Raw genomic sequence first — 25114 nt, 5'->3', positions numbered from 1 at the left:
TAGAAAACATGCTAGCGGATTATTTTACATTTCTTCATAACATGGCAAGGAAACAAAAGAGGCAGACAGAGAATGATAGATAGAGATAATGTCTAATACAGAGATGATATTGTGCATGTTAATTCATGTGTAGGCCTATTCAAATCAGCACTGCAACAATTAGGTTACTCCAAAAGGCTAAGGCTAATACAAAACAGAGATTTCTGTGCAAATCATCTAAAACAGCAACAAAGACATAAGAAGTAAGGACTTCTGATGTAAATAAAAGTGACATCACTCATTTCAACACCATCCATATTTTGTCTTGAGGTACAGATCACATTAATAATTTACCATCATGTTTGTTCTGACGCTTCCACTTGTTTTTCACTCAATTAGAAAACCAATGACGACAGTATTTCTGGCCCAAATGTGTTAATCAAAAGTACGGGTGGGTGGGTTTTGCACATTGCTTTAATTTCTTCTCATTATTAGTGGCAGTGACTTTGACCAAATCTTCACACATATAATTTGATTGATTCACTCATTAACAAACTAATTATCTCAATATCAAATATCAATATTGGAAATTAAAGCCATAGTATCATTGATCTGAACTGATCTACACCCCAAAGAAAAGTGGTGACCAAATTCTGACAAATTCTCTCAAATCTTGACGCTTGACTGAAAGACCAAAAACTGCTTCCTTTCCTCTCTGTCTCTATCTTGGCATTGTCATTCATTCTTTATACAGCATATTCAGCACAAAGACTTGTCACTACATCACTTTCCTGTTGAAGTATCAAAATGTCTTTCTATTCGTAAATACACCTTTAAGAGAGGACGGTTGACTATTTGTCACTCCAGAGGTTTGGCGGACCTGAGTTGATGTTGGAGTGACAGGTGAGTTATGACAGGGGGGCTGAGACCATCAGAAGGTCTCTCAACCAATCACTGTGCTCCACACCATTTTCTTTAAAAATGTACAGCCTTAAAATTTAATTAATGAAAGGGGAAAGAAACACTGTTAGCTAGATAAAAATAAAACAGTGCTGCTTTTCTTTGCCTTGGCTCCTCTGACAATACCGCTGCCGTGTTCAAACCACCACGTTTGCTTCATTGGGATCAATTGTATTAAGAATTCAGCGACGCCTTCACCGGCAGCAGCTTATGAATATCCTTAGAGGAACTTTTGCAATTGCAATCATTCAAAATCCCTCCAGATTTAGGCAGCAAGCTAAATAATGTTTAGTTCCAGTCTCCCTGCTAGTCTCCACATATGTACACTAGAGAGACAACCCATACAACAAAAACAGATCATGACAAATAAAATGTGAAGATCAAGCAAGACACTGTCTCACTTGCATTAAATTATAAAGTGGCTGTACTGAAAAGAAATGAAATAATGTAAAATGGCTGGCCTATAGGTCAAGGACATCCGGAGCAAATGGCTTCTGTGATTTATTTTCACACGGCATACAAATAAAAACATTTTGCACTTTCATTTTCCGTGACAGAAAGCTAAACGAATTGTTATCTTTTCTTATTGGTGTGATACAGTTTATGAAATGTGAAACACCTTCAGGCTCTTATGCAGCCTATGTTAAATACTTTGTTATGTTCAAATTATGAGTTTTACATAATGCTGGATGAATATGGCGTGAAATATGCAGCCCTGCTGAATAGGAACTCATGTGTGATCAACAGTTACATTTATGGTTTAAGCTAAACAGGGATTCCTTTAATTAAGAATGGGTAAGTGTAAAAAATAGACATAAGCTAAGCGAAAAGACAGCTCTTATTCCACGGATACATACACCACATGGCTAAAAGTATGTGGACACTCCTTCAAATTAGTGGATTTGGCTATTTCAGCCACAACCGTTGCTGACAGGTGTATAAAATCGAGCACAGAGCCATGCGATCTCCATAGACAAATATTGACAGTAGAATGGCCCGTACTGAAGAGCTCAGTGACTTTAAACGTGGCACCGTCATAGGATGCCACCTTTCCAACAAGTCAGTTTGTGTAATTTCTGCCCGGTCAACTGTAAGTGCTGTTATTGTGAAGTGGAAACGTCTAGGAGCAACAACGGCTCAGCCGCGAAGTGGTAGGCCACACAAGCTCACAGAACGGGCCTGCCGAGTGCTGAAGCGCGTAAAAATCGTCTGTCCTCGGTTTCAGCCCTCACTACTGGTGGAGGAGGAATAATGGTCTGGGGCTGTTTCTCATGGTTCGGGCTAGGCCCCTTAGTTCCAGTAAAGGGAAATCTTAATGCTACAGCATACAATGACATTCTCGACGATTCTGTGCTTCCAACTTTGTGGCAACAGTTTGGGGAAGAAACTTTCCTGTTTCAGCATGACAATGCCCCTGTGCCCAAAGCGAGGTCCATACAGGTTTGTCGAGATCGGTGTGGAAGAGCTTGACTGGCTTGCACAGAGCCCTGACCTCAACCCCATCGAACACCGTTGGGCCAGGCCTAATAGCCCAACATCAGTGCCTGACCTCACTAATGCTCTTGTGGCTGAATGGAAGTAAGTCTCCGCAGCAATATTCAAACATCTAGTGGAAAGCCTTCCCAGAAGAGTGGCTGTTATAGCAGCAAAGGGGGGACCAACTCCATATTAATGCCCATGATTTTGGAATGAAATGTTCGACAAGCAGGTGTCCACATACTTTTGGCTACGTGGAAATAGACTGTTCTTATTTGCATAGGCTTAGTGCTTTATTCAGCCAGTGAGCATCATGGTACGTTCAAAGGTCACACTATCCTTAAGGAGCTCAATGACACTGTGCTCACAATGCAGAAGAAACCTTCAATTAGGATCTGCCGAGAACAACATGCTTTCCTAATTCCTTTCTACAGCAGCCAAACAGAGTACAGAGCCTCTAGACAAATTAAGACAATTCATATTTTACAGTGGTTTCAAAATAAACGCTCATGTGCTTTAGGAATACAGGGCTCTGGGCATGTACATTATGAAAATCACAAGCTTAACTGTTAAAATGTTTGTGTTCTGTGACATGCTACACTTTTTATCATACATTTTTCCTTCATGTCTTACTATTGGCCGCTAGACTGGAGGGCCACACAGAAAAACAGGAAATGGGAAGCTAAGTAACAGGAACAAATTAAGTTGAAAATCTAGTGAATATAATTCTGTCAGCTGTAAAAACATTTGTTGATGTTGGAACCTAAATAAATATAAGCATGTGATTCTACACATAAGACAATTTACATAGACTACTTTGAGATAATATGTACTTTGTCAGAATAAACAATGCACCATTTTTTTAAATTAATTGTTCCTTTGCTAACTAATTTAAAACAGTAAAGCTGAAGTTAATTTGAATTATAAAAGTTTGAGTGAAATGTTTTTAAATTCAAGAATTTACCATGAATGCGCAAATATAGGCCTGCAGAATGACAGATTTTGTGTCTGATGTTAAAGGGTAGGAAGCATGAGTTTTTACTCAGCAAAGTAAACTACCAACAATGCACTATTTCTCAACTTCATATGGAGAATCTACTCCGTGTTAGCAAGCTCCATTTTGGATTAGCTGACTCTCCCTCGGCCGGTGAACACTGCCTCTCCCTCTGAAGTGCCTTCTTGGCTCTTCTTTGGTAGCTAACTCAGCCGTCAATCGGTAAGTCTCCGCTCTCTCTACTTTATATCTGCGTGCTTATTTTTGTGTTCTGTGGGTTCCTGCCTTTGCTAGACTAGTTGGTGTTGTTCTCTGGCTTACTACTTAGCTATGTCAACTGTGGTGGTTGGCTAGCTAGGCTAGCTAGCAGGCTAAAATAACTAACTTTAGCTGGCTTGCTTGCTGGCTAAGATATACCGCATATACCAGTAACATTATTTGATAACTGGTTAGATTGCGTCATGTATTTCCAAAACTTTGGTTTACTTTATGTAGCTGTAAGCTAGGTGTTGATAGAAACTGGCTGACTCTTGCAGTCACGTAAAGTTAGCAGGCTGGTAGGTCTAACGTTAGCAGGCTAGTAGGGCTAACGTTAGCAGGCTAGTTGGCTAGCAACCTTGCAAGCTGATTTGTAACAATAAATTAATTAAGTAAGTTGGCAAAAAATGTAATTAAAACAAGTAGTCATGAGTGCAAACGATTTGGTTTAATTTGAAGTTATACATTTGAAGTTATTTTTGTTGGAGTTGACATTATATGGAATAGGCTGACTTGCCAGAAGATACCAATCCTACCGTTACGCTTGTTTACAATTAGCTGCACTGGGGTTGGAACACAATCATGGTTACATTAAGACACCGTGGAGTTGGCACAAGATATGGGTCGGAAAACATACCTCAATGCGGGGATGGGATATGCCACTGTACTCCAAATTGTACCTTTATCCACACTGATACATCGAGAAGATTTAAATGCTGCTTGTTTTTCCAGAAAATTGACCTTTCGTCCTCATACTAGCTAGCAGTAGCCACCAAAGCAATTTTGTAATGGCAGTGTCAGCCAATCAGCTCCTTTTTTGTTCAACGTGACGTGCCATTCCATAACAGCTGCTGTGGCTAGTGCTAGGTAGCATGAGGATGAAAAGGGCAGTTTTCCAGGAAAACTAGCAGTATTACAATCTCGATGGAGCAGTGTGGATTAGGTGTGTGAACTTTAAACGTTAAACTGTTTAAACGAAATTGGGATCCTTAATGTTAAGAAAAATCCCAAACCGCATGGCTCTCCAGAGGGTGGTGCGGTCTGCCGAACACATTACCGGGGGCAACCTACCCACCCTCCAGGACACCTACAGCACCCGATGTCACAGGAAGGTCAAAAAGGTCATCAACCACCCGAGCCACTGCCTGTTCACCCCGCTATCATCCAGAAGGCGAGGTCAGTACAGGTGTATGAAAGCTGGGACCGAGATAATGAAAAACAGCTTCTATCTCAAGGCCATCAGACTGTTAAATAGCCATCACTAGCACATTAGAGGCTGCTGCTGCCTATTGAAATCACTGGCCACTTTAAGAAATGTAACACTAGTCACTTTAATAATGTTGAAATATCTTGCATTACTCATCTCATATGTATATACTGTATTCTATAATATTCTACTGTATCTTAGTCCATGCCGCTCTGTCATTGCTCATCCATATATGTATATATTCTTAATTCCATTCCTTATTTAGATTTGTGTGTATTGGGTATATGTTGTGGTGAAATTGTTAGATATTACTTGTTAGATATTACTGCACTGTCGGAGCTAGAAGCACAAGCATTTCCGCAATAACATCTGCTAAACACGTGTATGTGACAAATAAAATGTAATTTGATTCGATTTTAATTTGTCCAATAGAAACTCTCGTTTTAGTTGCAAAACGGAACTGTTTGGACTAATGATTACACTCCTGTTCTTTCTCTTATCTAATGATGCGAGTGTGTTCAGTCTTCGGTCTGTTGCGTGTAGAACATCCTAGCCCATTCATTAATGATAGGCCCTGCTTTACTGAAGTTGCGAGACATTGCAAGCCAAGAAATTGCGAGATACAGCATTCCATTGCGAGATACAGCTTTTGATTGCTGATAGATAGGCCTAGTGCACATTTCTGACTGTCTGCTTGGTGGCCGACCTGCCTATACTGTGCCCCTACCCTCTCTCTCTGTTCCTCGCTAGTTCGCTATGAAAGACGCTTGTGTTTGTGTTCTCTGAAGTACGGCAACTAATCAGTCTTCTCAATTCCAAAAATACAGAATCTTAGGAGTCGATTCCTAGTGGAATCAAATCTTGACACTCAGAAATGGGAGTCGACACCGGGAGTCAACGTGCTCGAGTCGAGGAATCAATTATTTTGGAGTTGACTCTCCACCACTACATCATCATCGTTAAAAGTTGGAAAAATGTCAGAGAAAGGGAAGCGACAGCAGCAAAGTCCTTTATGGCAATACTTAAATGACAAGGAAATGCAAACTTTGTGAGGTGGAATTGAGATACAGTAATGGTAGTACAGGTGCAATGCTTAACCATCTGAAAGGGATGCACCGTATGACCCAAACTGTTGCTGGCAGCAGCGCAGCTGCATTATGAATTCATGTGGAATTTTATAAATGTTTCTTATTGTTTTAATGGAAAACCGCAATATAAATTGCTGTTTAAACGTTAAGAAATGTTTTCCATTTGTCACATCCCTAGTGTGGATAAAGGTAGAATGTGGAGTACAGTGGCATATCCCATCCCTGCAGTGAGGTAGGTTTTCCAACCTATATCTCATGTCGACTCCACGGTGTCTTAATGTAACCATGATTGCGTTCCGACCCCAGTGCAGCTCAGTGTAAACAAGCGTAACGGTAGGGTTGGTACCTTCTGGCATTCTTGCCGGGTCCTCCATATTATGTCACATGCCACAAAAACACTTTCCGGCATGACTTCGGCATTCTTATGTAATAACTCGAGAAATAAAAACATTTCCTGTAACTTTGCATTGGGACTTTTGATGCGTATACTAATGCAAATCCATATGTTACATGTGGTTACATTTATGCTACCTACCCTTTAAGAATGAACATAATGTGTTTTTACATTGTAACAGAGGACATCAGAAACATTTGCAATGATAACCGGGAGGAGAAGAAGGGCCCATACCTCATTGGTGTTCCATCTGTGTCTCTCCTTTGGCAGCGAAGAGCATTTTGGTAGACATTCAAGCAGCTTTTTGGGCAGGTATATTTTCAAATGTCCATGTTCATCTGCAAAAAAGAGAAAGATATGTGTGTAAGTGAATGCTTGCTCCTTTTGGCCTTCTTCCATTTTTGTGAGACCTGAGGAATCAGAACTTTGTCAGAGCCAATGTTGAATTGGCCCAGTTTCAGAAGAAGATTGTGTTGCTGTGATGTTACAACCCACCTCACCAGGTAATATCACAACAGTACAACAACAATCCATCTTTGGACAAAGGCAAAGCCAATTTTTGTTACCTAAAAAGGAAAGAATGGCAAGTCTGACTAGAACAACACTGCCCACTGTTTCAGTGATTCAAACTGCAAGCTAAAGTGGTACAACACTCTCACACAGGCCCAAATGCCAGTAGATGATCAAAAAAGGAAATACAACTTGTTCTGTAGTGCAATTACAGCTGGGTTGTATATCAAGCGCTTCCCTGGCCTGATTCGTGCCTCATCTGACTCTCTCCACAGTTTCAAAGGGCATGGCAGCCCAGTCAAATCACTGTCATTCACCCTCATTGTTCTGAAGCGGACTTTCTAGATTACAATAATACTGTCTGTAGCGGTAGCCTATCTGGGAATCGGCTTCAATTACACACAACTTGTTATTATCTGTCGATTATATGTCAGTCTCCTAGAGTCGTCCAATAACTTTACATTTGACATCAATATTTCCATATCCACAAAGAGAACCATGGGGCCTAATGCACAAAATGTAAACGCCCCAATCATACTACTCTGTCTATGATGTGAGAAGCTAGGCCTCCTGTAGCTCAGTTGGTAGAGCATGGCGCTTGCAACGCCAGGGTTGTGGGTTCGATTCCTACGGGGGGCCTGTGTGAAAAATGTATGCACTCACTAACTGTAAGTTGCTCTGGATAAGAGCGTCTGCAAAATGTAAGCTGTAGGCCTTCATGCCTTGAATACCATAATTCAGTGAATTATTCAAAGAAAGTAACCTGGTCACTAGAAAGCCCATTGCTTTACATGGTTACGTTATATTTCACTATCATATCACAAAGATAATGTAGCAAATTCAATGCAGAGTAGACATGCTTAGATACAATCATGCATTAGGCCTATGCTGTTCAAGGTCCATTCAAATTACACTGCCTCCTCATTCCTGCTATACAGATGGCATTTCATCCAACACTTAAATGTGTGCAAATGCTATTTGTCTGGAACCAAATTTATTGTGAATGTATGGTATTATGGAAAAAACTAATAGGCTATAGTCCTTGGGATGAATATTACAAGGAAATTAAAATAATATTTTTTGCTACTAGAAAATGTATGCATCCATAGCTTTTTCAATTTACATACTAAATGAGCATAGCTCATTCCCAACCAACAGCTTATCATTAGGAGTGGGTTTAAACAGAGAGAAGACTTACTGTCTGCCAATCATAAAAACATGACTTCCTACAAGCAGGCGGCCTTTCAAAGAATGGAAGCAATGCTACTGTACTGTACAACACACTAACCTTGGCTACTATGTAAATCAAGTTTTCTGGATAATTATACTATTTGTTAGGTGAGAATTTCCAATTACCATTATACACTACGTGACCAAAAGTATGTGGACACTTGCTCGTCCAACATCTGATACCAAAATCATGGGCATTCATATGGAGTTGTTCCTCCCTTTGCTGCAATAACAGTATTTTCTGGGAAGGCTTTCACCAGATGTTGGAACATTGCTGAGGGGACCTGCTTCCATTCAGCCACGAGCATTAGTGAGGTCGGGCACTAATATTGGGCTATTAGGCCTGGCTCACAGTCGGCGTTCCAATTCAAACCAAAGGTGTTCGATGGGGTTGAGGTCAGGGCTCTGTGCAGGCCAGTCAAGTTCTTCCACACTGATCTCGACAAACCATTTTTGTATGGACATCGCTTTTTGCACGGGGGCACTGTCATGCTGAAACAGGAAATGGCCTTTCCTAAACGGTTGCCACAAAGTTGGAAGCACAGAATCGTCTAGAATGTCATTGTATGGTGTAGCATTAAGATTTCCCTTCACTGGAACTAGGAGGCCTAGCCTGAACCATGAGAAACAGCCCCAGACCATTATTCCTCCTCCACCAAACCTTCTCCTGGCATCTGCCAAACCCAGATTTGTCCGTCGGACTGCCAGATGGTGATGCGTGATTCATCACTCCAGAGAACGTGTTTCCACTGCTCCAGAGTCCAATGAGGGCGAGCTTTACACCACTCCAGCCAACGCTTAGCATTGCACATTGTGATCTTAGGCTTGTGTGCGGCTGCTCGGCCATGGAAACCCCATTTTATGAAGCTCCCGGCGAACAGTACTTGTGCTGACGTTGCTTTCAGAGGTAGTTTGGAACTCGGTAGTGAGTGTTGCAACCGAGGAAAGACGACTTTTACGCGCTACGCACTTCAGCACTCGGCGGTCCCGTTCTGTGAGCTTGTGTGGCCTACCGCTTCACGGCTGAGCTGTTGTTCCTCCTAGACGTTTCCACTTCACAATAACAGCACTTACAGTTGACCGGGGCAGCTCTAGATTTGACGAACTGACTTGTTGGATAGGTGGCATCCTATGACGGTGCCACGTTGAAAGTCACTGAGCTCTTCAGTAAGGCCATTCTACTGCCACGTTTGTTTATGGAGATTGCATGGCTGTGTGCTCGATTTTATACACCTGTCAGCAACAGGTGTGACTGAAATTGCCGAATCCACTCATTTGAAGGGGTGTCCACATACTTCTGTATATAGTGTATTTGTTGATGTAAAAGAAATGTGAAAGAATGTTTATTTAATTAAGGTGTATTATTTGTAGAAGGATAATAATAGACCCTTATAATATAACTTTTCTGATTTGGTATTGCAATTAAAGCAACGCACTTGCTTCTGAGAGCGTTTCAGTGGAAATCATCTTTAGTAACAGGGGGATAGCATCTTTCTCAGATTGTTATCCTCCTACTACAGTCACTGGTGACCCATCATGGCACATCTGCTGAAAAAATTGCATTCTTTCCTGCTAAATGTATTTTACAGGGCCATAAATGGATGAATTCTTCACTTTCTATCAATTCTGGTGAGCCCATGCACAGAGAGCCCATGGCAAATACTTATGTTTTTTTTTTCTTCAGTCGTGTACTAAGCCTATGTGAAGAGACCTATTGAAAGGGAACAGAACGTATAGGCCTAGTAAGCCCTAGCTTGTAGAATCCCACCATTCATTCACATGCTACAAACAAACTGCTGTTCCAGCCACCTGATCAGGGAGGGAGAGAAACATCAGAGCCATGTTTAGTGTTGCTCCCACAGGGAGCAGGTAGTAGAGATGGATTCGTAGATATTTAGGTGTTTGCTGCATCCAGCTGTACCTAGTAATTCTGCATGTGTAAACAATTTTTATATGAGCTGAGCTGAACAGGTATCTGTAATCATTTGCTTCGCCCAATTAACAAGCCCATGCAGCATCTGCTCATAGGTACCACCAAAGTGGTGTTATTGTTGTCATCAGAGGCAAACAGGATGGAGCTAAATGATCAGAGATGTACCAGGGTCATGGCTAGAAAGGATCCAGCTTTTGTCAAATTAACGTCAGATTTGACTTTTCGTAGCAGGTTAGGATAACTTACGCAGCATGTTAGGTGAATTAATGTAGCCATGACCATGCACAAGGGAGGGAAATGAGAGGGAAAACGGGACATGGGCAAATTAGGAAAAACAAGGAAATGGGAAATAAGGTAAAAAAATCACACCCAAAAATCAAACAAAACAAAAAGAGCAGCACATAATGAAAAGGACTAAAAAAAATGAAGATCGCCTTATTAAATGTTTTGCTTTTTAAGACTAGACCAATTAGCTATTGTTGGACTAATTGTATTTTCTAACTTCTTTTTTTTTTTTTTACTGTGGATTGTCATTCAGCACACATTGTATACTCTGTCTGCAGAATGTTCATATGTTGTTTGTTTTCCAATGAGAAGCCATGTGAGTCCACTGAGTGCAGGCTCCTTTATTTTTATTTTTTACCTTTATTTAACCAGGTAAGCCAGTTGAGAACAAGTTCTCATTTACAACTGCGACCTGGCCAAGATAAAGCAAAGCAGTGCGGAAAAAACAACAACAACACAGAGTTACATATGGAATAAACAAAACGTACAGTCAATAACACAATAGAAAGAAAATCTATATAAAGTGTGTGCAAATGTAGTAAGTTATGGAAGTAAGGCAATAAATAGGCCATAGTGCAAAATAATTACAATTATAATTAGTATTAACACTGGAGTGATAGATGTGCAGAAGATGATGTGCAAATAGAGATACTGGGGTGCAAATGAGCAAAATAAATAACAATGTAAATAACAATATGGGGATGAGGTAGTTGGGTGGGCTAATTACAGATGGGCTGTGTACAGGTGCAGTGATCGGTAAGCTGCTCTGACAACTGATGCTTAAAGATAGTGAGGGAGATAAGTGTCTCCAGCTTCAGAGATTTTTGCAGTTCGTTCCAGTCATTTGCAGCAGAGAACTGGAAGGAATGGCGGCCAAAGGAGGTGTTGGCTTTGGGGATGACCAGTGAGATATACCTGCTGGAACGCATACTACGGTGGGTGTTGCTATGGTGACCAATGATCTAAGATAAGGCGGGGATTTGCCTAGAAGGGATTTATAGATGACCTGGAGCCAGTGGGTTTGGCAACGAATATGTAGTGAGGGCCAGCCAACGAGAGCGTACAGGAACATTAAAGGTGATGTTTCAAGGCAGAGTGGACCACACTCAGATATTAACCAGTGGTGTCCAGGGCGAGCCTTGGCCATCTCTCACCTTCCTCCCTACAGTACACACAGAGCTTGTTTAATAAATCCTCTGCAGAGCAGCAGCAGGCCCACTCGCCTAGCCAGCCTATCCCTCACACCCTCAGATGACATCAACGAGGGGAGATATCCTCATCAGTCCCATACATTAATATTTTATTAACTGTTTGTGCAATTTGGTTATAAGGATGTAGCATATAATATGCATGCAACTTAAGTAAAAAAAGGTTTTGGGTAATATTTAAAAAGCTCAGAGTAGAGCAAATCTTATGTTTAAGATATGGCATCCACATTCCAGATTTGTTCACTGTCTACCTCTTGAGCACCTTAAGAGGGCCGTGTTCTCAGCTTCTCACACTGTCACTCTCACGTCCTGTTATTAGGCTCAGACTGGCTCTCTATTTGGAGAACACAAAACAAACCACAGAACCTGTTTAAAATGATCAACTAAAGCATCTTTTCTCCCATTTATTAAGCCTACATTGTCAATTTGATCACTTGTTATTTCAGCGATCCTCTGATTTTCTCCACTGGGCTTTTCCACAGCTGTGGAGGAGGAGAAGGGGTTCCTTTGAAAGCTTTAGTTCAAACAGAGTTTTGCTCACTAATAAAAGGTTTGTCAACTGTGCCGGTGAGACGAAGGGGAATCCACATATATACAGTAGGTGTGATAGATAGAGCCTCAGCCTGCTTCCACATGGGAATAGGTTGGATGCCAGACGCGCAACACAAGCCTTTGACAAACATCTGAAAGTCACTGATTAATCCACATCTGAACCACATATTACCAGAGACAAATTGCTTCTGAGAATGTTTATGCAGAAATGGAACATCTGCCAAAATAGAGATGTTGTTTAAAAAACACTTGATGCTTAAAATAAATAAAATAGAGGCCGAAAATTGAGTAAAAGGAAATATTCCACACAACAAACTATGTGACGTTTGTTTCCCAATTAATCATTTTAACTATGTGACTGTTTTTAAAACCGTCTTCTAGGCCTAGGCCTAACCACCTTATAAAACATTTTATTTCTCATCTACTTTAAGGATAAATTAAATCTGACACTGGAATTAGATGTTTATCAGATAGGCCTAGATGTTCATTAGATTAAATTATAATGAAATACTGGTCTCCCTCTCCATCTGAACATCGAAAGGGACATCCTGGGAAATCTGGGATTTATCTGCTTCTAATGAAATGAGTCAGACTAGCTAGATGAAGGCTTTGCATTTAGATATAGCAGCCTGCATGCTAATCAATGTGCTGGTAATACAGTAGCCTAGGCCTATGGGCGATTCCACGCCAGGACAGCCCAAAAATATTTGGGGTATCTCAGATTGTTCTGGCAATGCTCACATTAATAAAAGTTCAGCAAAAAAATCCCTGTGAAATCTGACGTTCAGTGCCAAAATGAAAAGCACTATCGTGGTTGTCTACTCTATAATGTGGTTTTTAGCGTTTTTGGGGGGTTTCTAGCGCCTATGTGGCACGTTGATAATTATTTATTCGTATGAATTTGTCTCTAGCGTTTGAACGGTTTAAGCTACAAAATATTATGACCACATTCCTGAAAGCTACGACCTTCTATTTTCCTCTCTGATGCTAACAGGGACGGGAGTGAGATTTTCAAAAAAACATATTCAAAGCATACTTCCTTCAGACTGGAATTTGACCTTACCTGATTTGACATATATTTGTGTTATTTATTGAGCTGCTTAGTTATCAGATGATTTTAAAATGACATAATTACTTTTAAGAAGCTTTTATTAGTTGTTTAAATAAACATTAAAAAAATGGTGAGCGAGCGTTGTGCCTTTTCCTTTTCAATGATTATAAAAAATGTTGGTTGCACCTCGACTCAGGTTGGTTGAGCACCCTTCATTTCTTTCCTAATTACTTTAATGAACATTTAATTTTAAGAAGTGTTTTATTGGTGTGTGTGCGTTGCTTTTTTATACAGTTCTTCCGAAGAATAATCTGCCCCCTTACAATTAACCTTTTTTACATCTGAACTCTGTAAGAATATAGTTGAATAGACCTGCTATAAGGAGTATAATGACACTGAGATGTTACAGGAGAGTTCTAAAAAAAGGCCTAAAATGGCCACTTTCATCATGATTTTCTCAAAACCGGTTTGTGATACAAACATAAAAAGCATGTCACACATCCATCCTCCCAATTAAGTTTCTATGTGAAAATTTACAGAATAATTTGAGATAACCTAAATATTTTTGGCTTATCCTGGCGTGGAATCACCTGTATCTCTTAAAGGCACAGTCTAATGTTGCACCATTGGGTAGGCAGCCTTCTATAGGCCTAATCAAGTCCCTTATAGCAAATATGGTCAACACATTTTTAAGGCTATGATGTAAGATCTATCAGAAGGCATGGCTGATAACAGAAATAGCTCGCAAATTGGAACAACAATTGAAAATTGAACTAGAAGAGTCTAAGATCTAAGATGACCCTCTGATGACTTTCTAAGCCAAACTGATGAGTAAGGCCTTTATCTGTCGATAAATACCTGCCAGTCTGTCTTGACTGATGATTTTAGTCGCTAATACTATCAGATTAAGGAATGCCCATCTACCAACAATTAAGCCTACCGAGTTAATTGTGTGTAAGATTACATAAATAGACTAGCCCTCAAAAGACACCTATCGGGAAAATTATGTCGTATTTTTGTTTTCACCACCCTACAGAATTGCATCATTATGTGAAACAAACATGATCCTGTTTTGCAAATCAAATCAATGTTTGTCTGATTTTATGCAGGTATGATTATTATAGCCCACAAAATAAACTATCCCGTCTGGCTGAAAAAAGAACAACAAGCAATTGGTTGTAAAACACTGAAGTGCAACACAGGCCAAAACAAGAGCTTGTTATATCAGAACCCAGCTAGCACATTTGGTTCTTTGGAAGTTGTTGGAACGTACATGTTTGGTTTCCCATTGGCTCTGGGAACGAAGGCTTAAGCTTGTTAAATGTTCTGAAAACGGAAGTGAACATTTCACCAGTTCTGGGAACATACATTTTTAGGTTGCAGAGACGTCCCTGAAAGTTTTCCTGGGAGGTTTTATTAATGTTCTGGGATGGAAATTATAGGTTATTTTAAAGTAATTAAATAACATTCTGAGAACATGTTTCAATAAAACTTGTAATAATACCGCTAGCTGAGTTTGGGTTAACTGTTTTGAACTCCAAGCACAGATAGGACACATGGAAATAAATGTTCTTAGGCATTAATCATGCAATAACATTTCCTTTTTATTGTGACACGATGTCAGTGAAATTCAAACCTATAATCTTCTGTTCGCTATCCATGGAATTAGTCCACTGCGCCACCAGGATGGAGCTGGCATGTCATGTTTTTTTAACTCATACAAAGCTGTTCATTTTAGTCTATTCAAACAAACCCCATTTCAAAAGCAAACAAGCACTCATTAAGATCACGTGTGGCCAATTAGTGAGCGCGGTCAACACACCTGAATACACTTAACAAGATAGAGGAGAGAGAGTTTTGTTGATTCTGAGAACGGAATGTACAGGATTTTAAATAACATTCTTAGAACGTTCTCTGAATGTTACTAAAGTTTTCTTGTGGTTTTTATGGAAAGTTTTCGTAATGTTCTCTGAACAATTTTAGAACATGACTTTAAAAAGAACCATGAGCAAACCTGTAGGAAACGTTATGCTGAAGTACTAAAATTCCCATAGAAGAACGTTGTTTCTTAACGTTATCGGAACAATGAGAACATGACTTTAAAAAGAACCATGAGAAAACCTGTAGGAAACGCTATGCTGAAGTACTGAAATTTCCACAGAAGAACATTGTTTCTTAACATTCTCTGAACAATTTGAGAACATGACTTTAAATAGAACCATGAGGAAACCTGTCGGAAACGTTATGCTGAATAACTGAAATTCCCACAGAAGGTTGTTTCTTAACATTATCTGAACTATTTGAGAACGTTCCCAATGTCAAACCAGTTGGAGAGCGTTCCTAGAACATGACAAAAAATGTAATTAAATGTAACCATGTTTGAACTTTTAGGAAACGTTCTGTTAAAGCAATGAGATTAACGTTTTTTTGTCAAGTTCCTTAAATGTGCTGAAAATGTTCCAAAGTCAAGCAACTATCCTGCACCATTCCCAAAAAGTTGTGGGAAGGTTGCATGCAAAATAACCATAGGTCAACCATACTCTCACCAAGCTCTAAGAAACATATGGTTCTCAGAATGTTATGTGCTAGCTGGGAAGGTGCTGAATTGAGCTGGGCTAAGCAGGGCTTGGCTGGGCTGGTGGGCAGCCAATTATTGCCCTGGTGTTGATAAAGGAGCTGTCCAAGAGAGAGTTTGCCTAGGGCCTAGCCACCTAAAGTACCACCCGACTACTCAGGTGATTTGGGCTCCTTCAAAAGCCAGTAAGGGGCCTATAAAATATACTGTTCACTGCCTACTACAAGGCCTGTTTTTGATGAGCACCACTGATCAACACTGTCGAGCCTATTTCTATTCCTTGGTAGTAGGGACTCGGGAGGGGTAAAGCATGACTTTTCATGAGTCACAACACCCTCAATCAAATGGACCCCAAAAATATATATATTCCTATGTGCTGATCTTTGGATTATCACTGATCCTGCCTGTGAAGCAGCAAACAGTTGGGGGAATTTACGGGTATCTGTCATGCTAGCTTGTTCCGGCCCCACCCTGGAGACGAGAGCGTAGGTCATGAGGCTGGAAAGGCTGACAAAAACAAATCTTTAATCAATACCCTGGCCCTCAACACAAAACACTCTCTCCTCCGACTCTGTCTCAGTGCGCTCCGAGAGTGACAGTTTTTCATTTTAATCTGTGCCTAGTGCTGCCCATATTGTGGGGAAATGGTGAGCTAATATTATGGTACCTTGGCTCATTCAGTAAACCATTGTTGGCTGTGCATAGTGTCTAGGCTATTTAGTGACGCACTCGTGAAGATCTAATATCTTTCTTAAGAACTACAGATGTAGGATATTAATTTGAGCCAGTTTGTGAAAGCATGGAAATAATCCTGCAGCAACAGAACATGTGAATTATTATGTGGATTATAATTAATTGACATTTTTGTAGGGGTTGATACCTACAAAGTGGAAATTACAAACTTCAGAAGCCTTTTTAAACCTCAAATACACTACAAGATGCATTGCAGGAAAGTGATCCTGCAAAAGGGTGATCAAATTAAGATCCTACATCTGTAAAATAAATCCAAAATACTCCACAACTGCCCAGTATCGACTTTGCAATGTAGTCTAGCTATGTCTTTAGTGACAGATTAACAACACTAGGCTATATCACAAACATGAATACACAGTATTTAACGGAAACATAACTCCAATCAGATAAACAAACAAAATGTTAAACAACAGTAAATAACAATATTAAAGGCATTAAACATCCATGCACGAAATAAATTAAAGCACACAGCCATGCAACAAACATATTTTCTATAACATGCAATTCTGACATGCATTTTTCATTAGGCATACTCAATAGGCCCATTCAAGCATATGAAACAGATGACATCACAAGACATGCTAAAACAACATAGAACAAATTCAAACAGACTGGTATACAATTAGAGCACCTGGAGCATTTGCTGGGTAATAATTACCAGATCCAAATGAATTAGAACCTGACATAGGGATCAAATCAGTGAATAGCCTAACAAGTCTTCTGTCTGCAGTCAGACACAACCCTCAAGTGCCCCAATCCTTGTGGAGGAAAACCCAGCTAGCCTAATCCTCAAGGCCCACTAAAGACCCAGTCCATCCACAAACACTGTCCCCCTCTTCAGTGGCTGGTCCACACTGAAAACATTATTAGGATGATAGGAGTAAAAACATTGATTGAATCGAAACCGGAACAAGAAAGCATTGGTCAGCCAAGATGCAGTGCTGGGCTAATAACATGCTGTCAATCAAAAGCAATCAATCTGGGTGAGCTGTTGTGAGACATGTGGGAGGAGGGAGGGAAGGTAGAGGGGAGTTAACATCTTATGCTGAGTTGTTAACATTATCCAAACAAACAACCACTTCTGATGACAAATAAAGCACTTGAGTTCCACCTCTAAAATGAGCTAATCACACACTCAGCATATTATTTGCATCAAAAACCTCATTCTTAGTTTCCATCTTGACTGCCATGTTGCATCGGTCATAACTAGCCTTCATTTTAAAGGAAATATAGAAAAATATAAGCTATTGCTATATGGACCTCCTCTTCACTCACTTCAACTTTCTACAGTATGATGCCGATATCCTGACCTCTACCCAAAGATTTAAGATCTCACTGATTTTGCATCTGGCTTAACAAGGCTTTGATTGGACTGACCTGATGGGTATACTACAAAGCAGGATCAATGAGTTAGCCGGCTAACTTTGATGAACAACCAGAAATAACAGATTTTCTGGTTCATTAAGGAAGCTAAACTTAGAAATGGGTTTTTGGTTGTTGAGTCAATGAGACCGTGCTCATTTCAAGCTTATCTTAACAAAAAATAAAAAGTTATTTCAGAAGATTTAGGCCCGTTATCTGGCTATCTCATTGATCCTGCTTTGCAGTCTACCCCTCAGACCTCTTCATGATTAGCACAATCTTTTCAAATATGAATGATCAGAGAGGCAGTGAGTAGGCCCACACTTCTGAAAAATCTAAACAATGCTTGATTAGGCCCACTGCTAGGGGGGAAACTTGAGATGGGGTTTACTATGACAAGAGGGCAAATGAAAGCACCGCCATGTTTCCCTCGCAGTAATCACAATAACAATGGTTGTTGTCAAAGGAGCTCTACAGGCCAACTTTCTTACAGTCTGGTGACTCTTGATGGGGTGAAAAGAGAGGGAGATGTATGCTTTTTGTGGAATGCTGGGCAACCAATTATCATAGTTAGTTAGCCTATATTATTTATATCACAGTGTTAGATTTCAGATTTGAGTCTACTATGGTGTTGCTAAATTGAATAGGCCTATATTCATAAGTGAGGCTGAGGAAAGGCTAAGTCAAAGAGCTGCAAAACATATTAGACGGGAAGTTCAACAAACATGCACACGGACAGTTAACTGCCTGCAACAAACTGAAAACATCTCTTTACTTGTTTCAGCTCTCACCACGCTCACCCATCCATGAAAAGCACATCTCAAGGAGAGTAGAGGTGAGAGCTTGTGGCACGCACACGGCACACACACATAGTCAGCCAGTGAAGGACGCAGCCAGCCCTTTATCATAACTACTCTCACAATTACTCAGATCACTGGTTTACCTGCCTGGGCCTGGGCTACTCTGAGCAGCGTTACAGTGTCCTGGTGAAACCTTCAGGCAGCCAGCCAGCCAGCCAGCCAGCCAGAGAGAGCACATTAACTAGGCTGCCTGACATGGGAATAGGATGCCATAATAACACACACCAGCATGTAGGGAGAGCAAGACTAGAGAAAACACTCACAAAACAAACTAGTCAGAGCTGGGGGGTGAAGCACTAGTCCCGAATCCCAATCACTAATAATCACAGACTACAACACTAACCAACTCCTTTGCTGCCTCTAAATCTCCAACTCAAAGTGTGTTGAGTAAAAACACAGAGCTTTGAAGCGGCTAAAGCAATATCAAGGAGAACAGTGTAATGAGTGAAGAGTATAACAAGGAGATGTGGTTGATTTCAGCCTCTCTTTTCAAAACACTACTCCAAATACACTTAATTACCTAGATCAACAGAGTCGTTGGCAGTGGAGGAACTGTAGAGGAAGCTGCTGTGGTCATTAAGCATGAAGAAAGAAGTCACTTTCACAGAGACACAAACTGCTCTACAACGCTCCAACGAAATGTTGTGAATTCAAAGGAGGCTCCTCTTGATAAGGCTAGCTGTTAAAACAGAAATTATGCAACTTATCAGGGCCATAAAAACACTTATAGTATTTAGTAAACATAGCAGCCTTCTTCCTGTGCATTTCTCATTTAGGCCTAATCTTATCCCAGTGCATTCCTCATTCAGATGAATGGATAGGAGAGTTTTACAGTCAGAAACATAAGTGTCCAAGCTCCAAGTGGTAGCCTTCCTTCTCTCTCAGGGCCTGCCCTGCTCCTGATCTCCTGGCCTCAACCTGAAACAATCACTCTTAGTTAACGACAACACTTCTGCTATTGACAGCATGATCCCGTAAAGCAGACACTTCAATCAACAGAGCAGCAAGCTCCTCTCCGCTCCAGGAGGAACACCCAGAGGAGAAGAGGGGGAAGAGGAGAGGAGGAGGGGGGTGGGGGGGTAAGGGGGACGGATGGAAATCAAGAGGTAAATAAATGAATGGATGAATGAATAATAGATGTGCCAGCTATAGTGGGCTCTTGGAGCAGAGCACAGTGCCACGGGGAGATGCAGTATTAATAACACACTCTTACTGTTCATCTCTGTGTCATCACTGATACTCTTAGGAGGAGCATGGCCGGCATAACACACAGCTGATCTGTACATTCGATCCGGATTACGAATTTTCTTCAGTCCTTCAGGAGGCAAAAAGAGAGTAGAGAAAATCGAGGAAAAGAAGTAGGGTATTCTCCCAGCTGCTTACAATAGCCCAGTACAGCCCATGCAAACACATTGACAGACAGAGAGCAGCTGGACAGTGAAGTTGTTCACCTGCAAACAACACATTAGAAACAAACCCCACAATAATGGAACTAAGGCTTGAGTTATTCAGGAGACAGAGGTATTACAGACAGAACAGAGACTGGCTAACAGTACTACTCCTAGCCCGGACCTTGGCTTAACCTAGACCCTTGCATTGTGAAACAAGAGTTAGCCTGCAATATAGTATCATGACCAAAAAAAGAATAATTAAAAGGATGGGCGCTAGGTCATAATCAGAACTATTCACTGCCGAGGTGTAAAGGTAACACACACAGTGGCCTATATTCAAACTAGTACATGCTATTGACAAAGAGCAAAGTGGTAAACCTACGCTCCAATCAGCAAGGTCATACACCCCAAAATATTTCCATCATGAGGCATCTCTACTGATAAGTGAAGGGAATATTTTGATATTAAGTGCACAGTTGAAACTTTCACAGACAATATAGAAGAGAAAAAAAACATTTATGCAAGTGGGAAAAGTGTTTCATGAGTAGTTCTATGTCACTGTTGAGAGTTCAAGACTGACACTTCAGCTGTCACTGAGTCTGGCACATTTTATTTTACATCTCATTGATCTTAAAGATCGTCTTTTCAAACAGTTCTGACAGGCCTAGCATACAATACATACAATACATCTTATTTAAAAAATAGAACAAAAAAGAAGTCGATGCATCATGGTTTTATACATATGTAGAATAACCCAGAGTTTTAAATTAGCAGTTAAAAGACAAAACATGCGTATCAGAGAATCTGCCAGATCCAGCCTAATTGATTTGTTCTATACATAGTGCCAGACATGTTGCTTGCTTGTTGGCTTAGTCCTACATGATTGTTTATCTGTTCTATTTATTCTTTTTTCTATGCTGCTGAATACTGCATCTCTTGGTTTGAATTAACAGTTCTATTTTTTTTCCCTATTCTGGGAATGGTCCCTAATGACGAGTGAAGGGGCCAGCAATCAGGCTCATTGTAGGCCTGGCTGGGTTTGATTCAGGTCGATATTGGTCCACATCACATCAGTAGTATGCTGGATGAATCAATGTGATCAATCAGAGAGGGCCTTGGAGGCATAGAGACAGACAGGACTAAAGGAATGACATCACGTGTCATCAGCAGCCAGAGTCTGGAGCACGGAGGGAGCAGACTACCATCCATCCACACCTCACTAATTCAATTAAGGAAAAGGAAAAATCTCCAGCCTGATTCCTGGCTTATTCCATACAGAACTACACAAAGGAATGGCTGAGGAAGAAACGGTCTGTCTGAGATCGGGGGGAGGTCACTTGTTTGATGATGTAAACACTAGGCTACAGCCTGACTGAAGTTAATGACTTCCGGATGACTTATTCTATTTTTGCACCCTGTGAACTTTTCAACCCAGACAGACATCAATTATAAATAGGCCCCTACCACATTTGTTTGCAAAAGCATTGATGCTTTTAAAGTGTATTATATCCTATCTTACTCACAGGTCTACAGTACAGTATGACCATATAGCACATTCAGGTTGACATACAAGGTTATGTTTTCTCTCTTGAGGAAGATACCCTTCAGTGAGAACATGTTAAAACCAGGTTAAGTGTACTGACCCAGAGATAGGCTACAGAGGAGAGAAATGGCGTTCTGTCTAGAGATCAAGGAGACTAAGTTAGGGGTGTGTATATAAGAAGCGTATCTGGTATTGCCTCTGTCCACTTCACACCCTTTACAAATACATGAACACCACTCTGAAGTCCTGAAGGATTCAAAGGTGTCGGGGGTTTACTTTAAAGTCTAAATTGAGAAGGTAGGATGTGTCACTTTATTGGAATGATCTTCATTCAAAATGCATATCAACACCTGCAATTTCCGTGCCCTCCGTGACAAGTAGTAGTCTTAGTGTTGGGGAAAGACCTATCCCCCAGGGTCTAGCAATCAGTTAGATGGGTCAGAAGTAACTCCTGGTGTTACTCTGTACAAAGAAGACGACTGAGAGAGACTGGGAGTAGCACAGGATGGGACATACAGTGACATCAGGAGACCTGCCAAACAAGCGAACTCTACCTATAGCCTCCACCCTACCACAGGTCAGGTGCTTCAAGGACACCTATGGGAGGATAACTGGATCTACAGGAAAACTGTAGTGCAGTAGTCGCATTGCTGAAATAATATAAACATTTTTATTTTTATTTTTATGTTTTATCTCTAGGCCTAGACTATTCCATATTCTTTATATTTTCCTTTACTGAGACACATCATTGGATAACTGATTTGAAATGAATATTGGATGGAAAAATAAAGACTGGCTGACTATTCAATGTCAAAGCTCCCCGGCTCCAGATTGCCTGAGAGGACATTGTGTTTATGTGGAGGCATGAAGCACTCTCTCTCTCCTCCTCCATCCTCCCCCTCCCTCTCCCCCTCCCCACTGACCAACCTCACAGGAACACCGAAAATAGCTCAACAATGGGAGTTTCAAGTCAGGGTTTCAGTAAAAGCTCCTGGTGATGGAGAGGCAAAGAAATTAACAAAGGTAGTGACTATACGTTACATTAATCTTGTGTGTGAATGTAATGCATTAGGTCTAAATGCCACTGTAAAGTAGTAAGTCACTCATATTACAGAGATAGGTATCCTCCCTTTTTAATTTTGTCATATACATTAGGCATACTCCTACACTAAATGTAAAGTGTGTCCCGGCATGGTCATCCCTTCCACAGCTCAATACCACCCCCTTGTGGAGCTTTGTTTAGGAGTCGGCACACCCAGATCACAGGCTCAGCTCTTTCATCTTTGTTATTGTGGTCTTACACAACAGTATAGGAACACATTGTCCACCAGTGTTATCTTTATCATATAAACCTAGATCATAAGTATTTATAGTATTTTTATTCTACATTGGAGGAGCTGTGATAAGACACACACAAATAGAAAGTACAGGATGTCAACTATGTTCTTCACTATTGAGGCTACTAAGCTCACCCGAAATTAAAAAACTCCCCTAATTTTCTTGACATCAATACTTCCCTCTACCGTAGTGTGTCAATATAGAACATTTCAGTGTATCTAATTATTTTATGTCTGTTTTAAGCAATAGGTACTCTATGCATTCCAGTTATCGCCAACCATTTGAAAATATGAGCTCGCTCTTTGTCACCACCCCCTGGTTACATATGAACAATACAACATAATGTATTTGAAAACAATATGAAGAGCATCGTAGACTAAATGCAAGAAAGCTCTATTGCAGTTTAAAAAACGACGTAGAACAACTCTAATGTTTATGAAAAACCATGCACAGTTTAAAAGTTTAAAATGCATATACTAAGCCTATATACTATAAGACTGAATAGGCTGTCCACTAGATTGTATTATCACCCGCTATCAATAATTATGATGCAGTATACATATACTTCTACTGCAATTAGTATACTAATTATAACATTGATTTTCTTCTAAACAAATCCACTTTGCAGGTTAATATGGTTTAGTCATAATCAAGCTTCTAAATAGCCTTAATTAAACAATGTTCATCGTAACCATTTTATGCTTGTAAATGCATGCATTCCTCCTGTCTAATTCTAACATTTTGATTATTAGAGTGACAATGCATTTGCCCTGTCCTCTATAGTTTTGACTGTTAACTAATACTCAAGTGTTATACTCTCCAAATCAAATGACATATTCAAGTCAATATATGGATCCAGACCAGATGCAAATTTCAACCCAAATTAGCTTTAAATATTAAATAGTTAGTGAAATAGGCTAGAATATCAAAACGTCATTTTCAGACTGTCCCTTTCACAGAAAGATAACACCCTGTTTGGCTAAAAGAAAAACGCTCTTTAGAATCTTACTATCCATCATTTCACATCTGAGACACATCTGGTGGCATTCAATTCCAAAACTGGGTTTGGTACAACATCCTAGCTTTTAAAAATAATTACTATGTATATATATATATATATATATATATATATATAGTAATTATTTTTATTTATATATTATAGCAAACATCGATTATTATAAAATAACACTTTTAACTGAGAAATAATATAATGTCTGTAAGACCGACGCCAGTTAAAATCTCACTCGATATGGTAGTTCAGGAACCTCAACCAACGGGTGGACTCGTCGAGTAAATAAAAAGATTGTCCAGGACTTGCAAGCAAGCATTTTTGTAACCAATGGATGGCTAAAATGCATTCTAAGGAAACTAAACTACATTCCAACGTTTGATACATAGGATGTTATAGATGTGCCATGTCAAATACCCTATGTAATAGATTGCTTGCATTTATGTAATAAAAACAAGCTTATTTTCAAAGCTGCATAAATAGAAGAGAAGTTGGCAATGACATGTTGTTGTCATTAACTTAGCTTGTTTTATAGCTACTTAGCTTGCTGCTTCACTGAACTGAATCAAGAATAAAATAGGATTATACAATTCAGCTCTTAGATCATGCTGGCTATTTTGTCTCCTTGTTTTTATAATGTGTAGGCTATGATGGGCATAGCTGGCTAGAAAGCTAGCTAATATTAGCTGGCTGGGTAATGTTGTCTCCACGTTTAGCTGCCTAGTATTTCGGAGGAAATACAAGAGTGCTATTCTTGTAAAAACTCTACGTCTCTCATCACGTATATCACCATAGTCTGACTTTAAAATCTTGTATATCACATAGTTGTTTTACTGGCAAATTAATCCCATTATATCTCTCTTACCTTCCGGCTTGTTTTCGGCAGCCATTTCCCCTTCGCGCGCAACATCCTCCTCCTCCTCACGACCGTGGGTACCACGCGCGTGCACGGCGAGGACAGCACGAGGAGGGACTCGAGGAGCAGCAGCGAGTCCAGCCAATGCAAACTTACCATTGGTTGTGAGGCAATGACTGACAATGTTACTCTGGAATGGCTAGTGACAACAAGGAAAACACGCATCCAATGCAACTACCAGACCACGTCATTGGCCGAAAGGTATTATTTAAGAACACCTCAAAAGTAAATGAACCAATCTG

General features: G+C 40.2%; 1 protein-coding gene across 1 annotated transcript in view; it reads right to left on the bottom strand.

Annotated features, from left to right (window-relative positions):
* camta1a (calmodulin binding transcription activator 1a) overlaps positions 1-24909 on the bottom strand; it is a gene marked incomplete at its 3' end in the record, with an annotated part of 435119 nt that extends 410210 nt beyond the window's left edge. The window contains exons 1-3 of the mRNA XM_084187479.1: positions 24822-24909; positions 19889-19990; positions 6591-6694 (exon numbers count right to left, since the gene is read on the bottom strand). Of these exons, the coding sequence (XP_084043605.1) occupies positions 6591-6694; positions 19889-19990; positions 24822-24846 (231 nt within the window). The 5' untranslated portion in view covers positions 24847-24909. The remainder of the gene's footprint in view (positions 1-6590; positions 6695-19888; positions 19991-24821) is intronic.
* Positions 24910-25114: the final 205 nt, after the last annotated feature.

This window comes from Coregonus lavaretus (genome assembly GCF_964263955.1).
Source record: "Coregonus lavaretus genome assembly, chromosome: 22".
NCBI classification, from domain to species: Eukaryota; Metazoa; Chordata; class Actinopteri; order Salmoniformes; family Salmonidae; genus Coregonus; species Coregonus lavaretus.
This window is presented reverse-complemented; position numbering and strand designations above follow the sequence as displayed.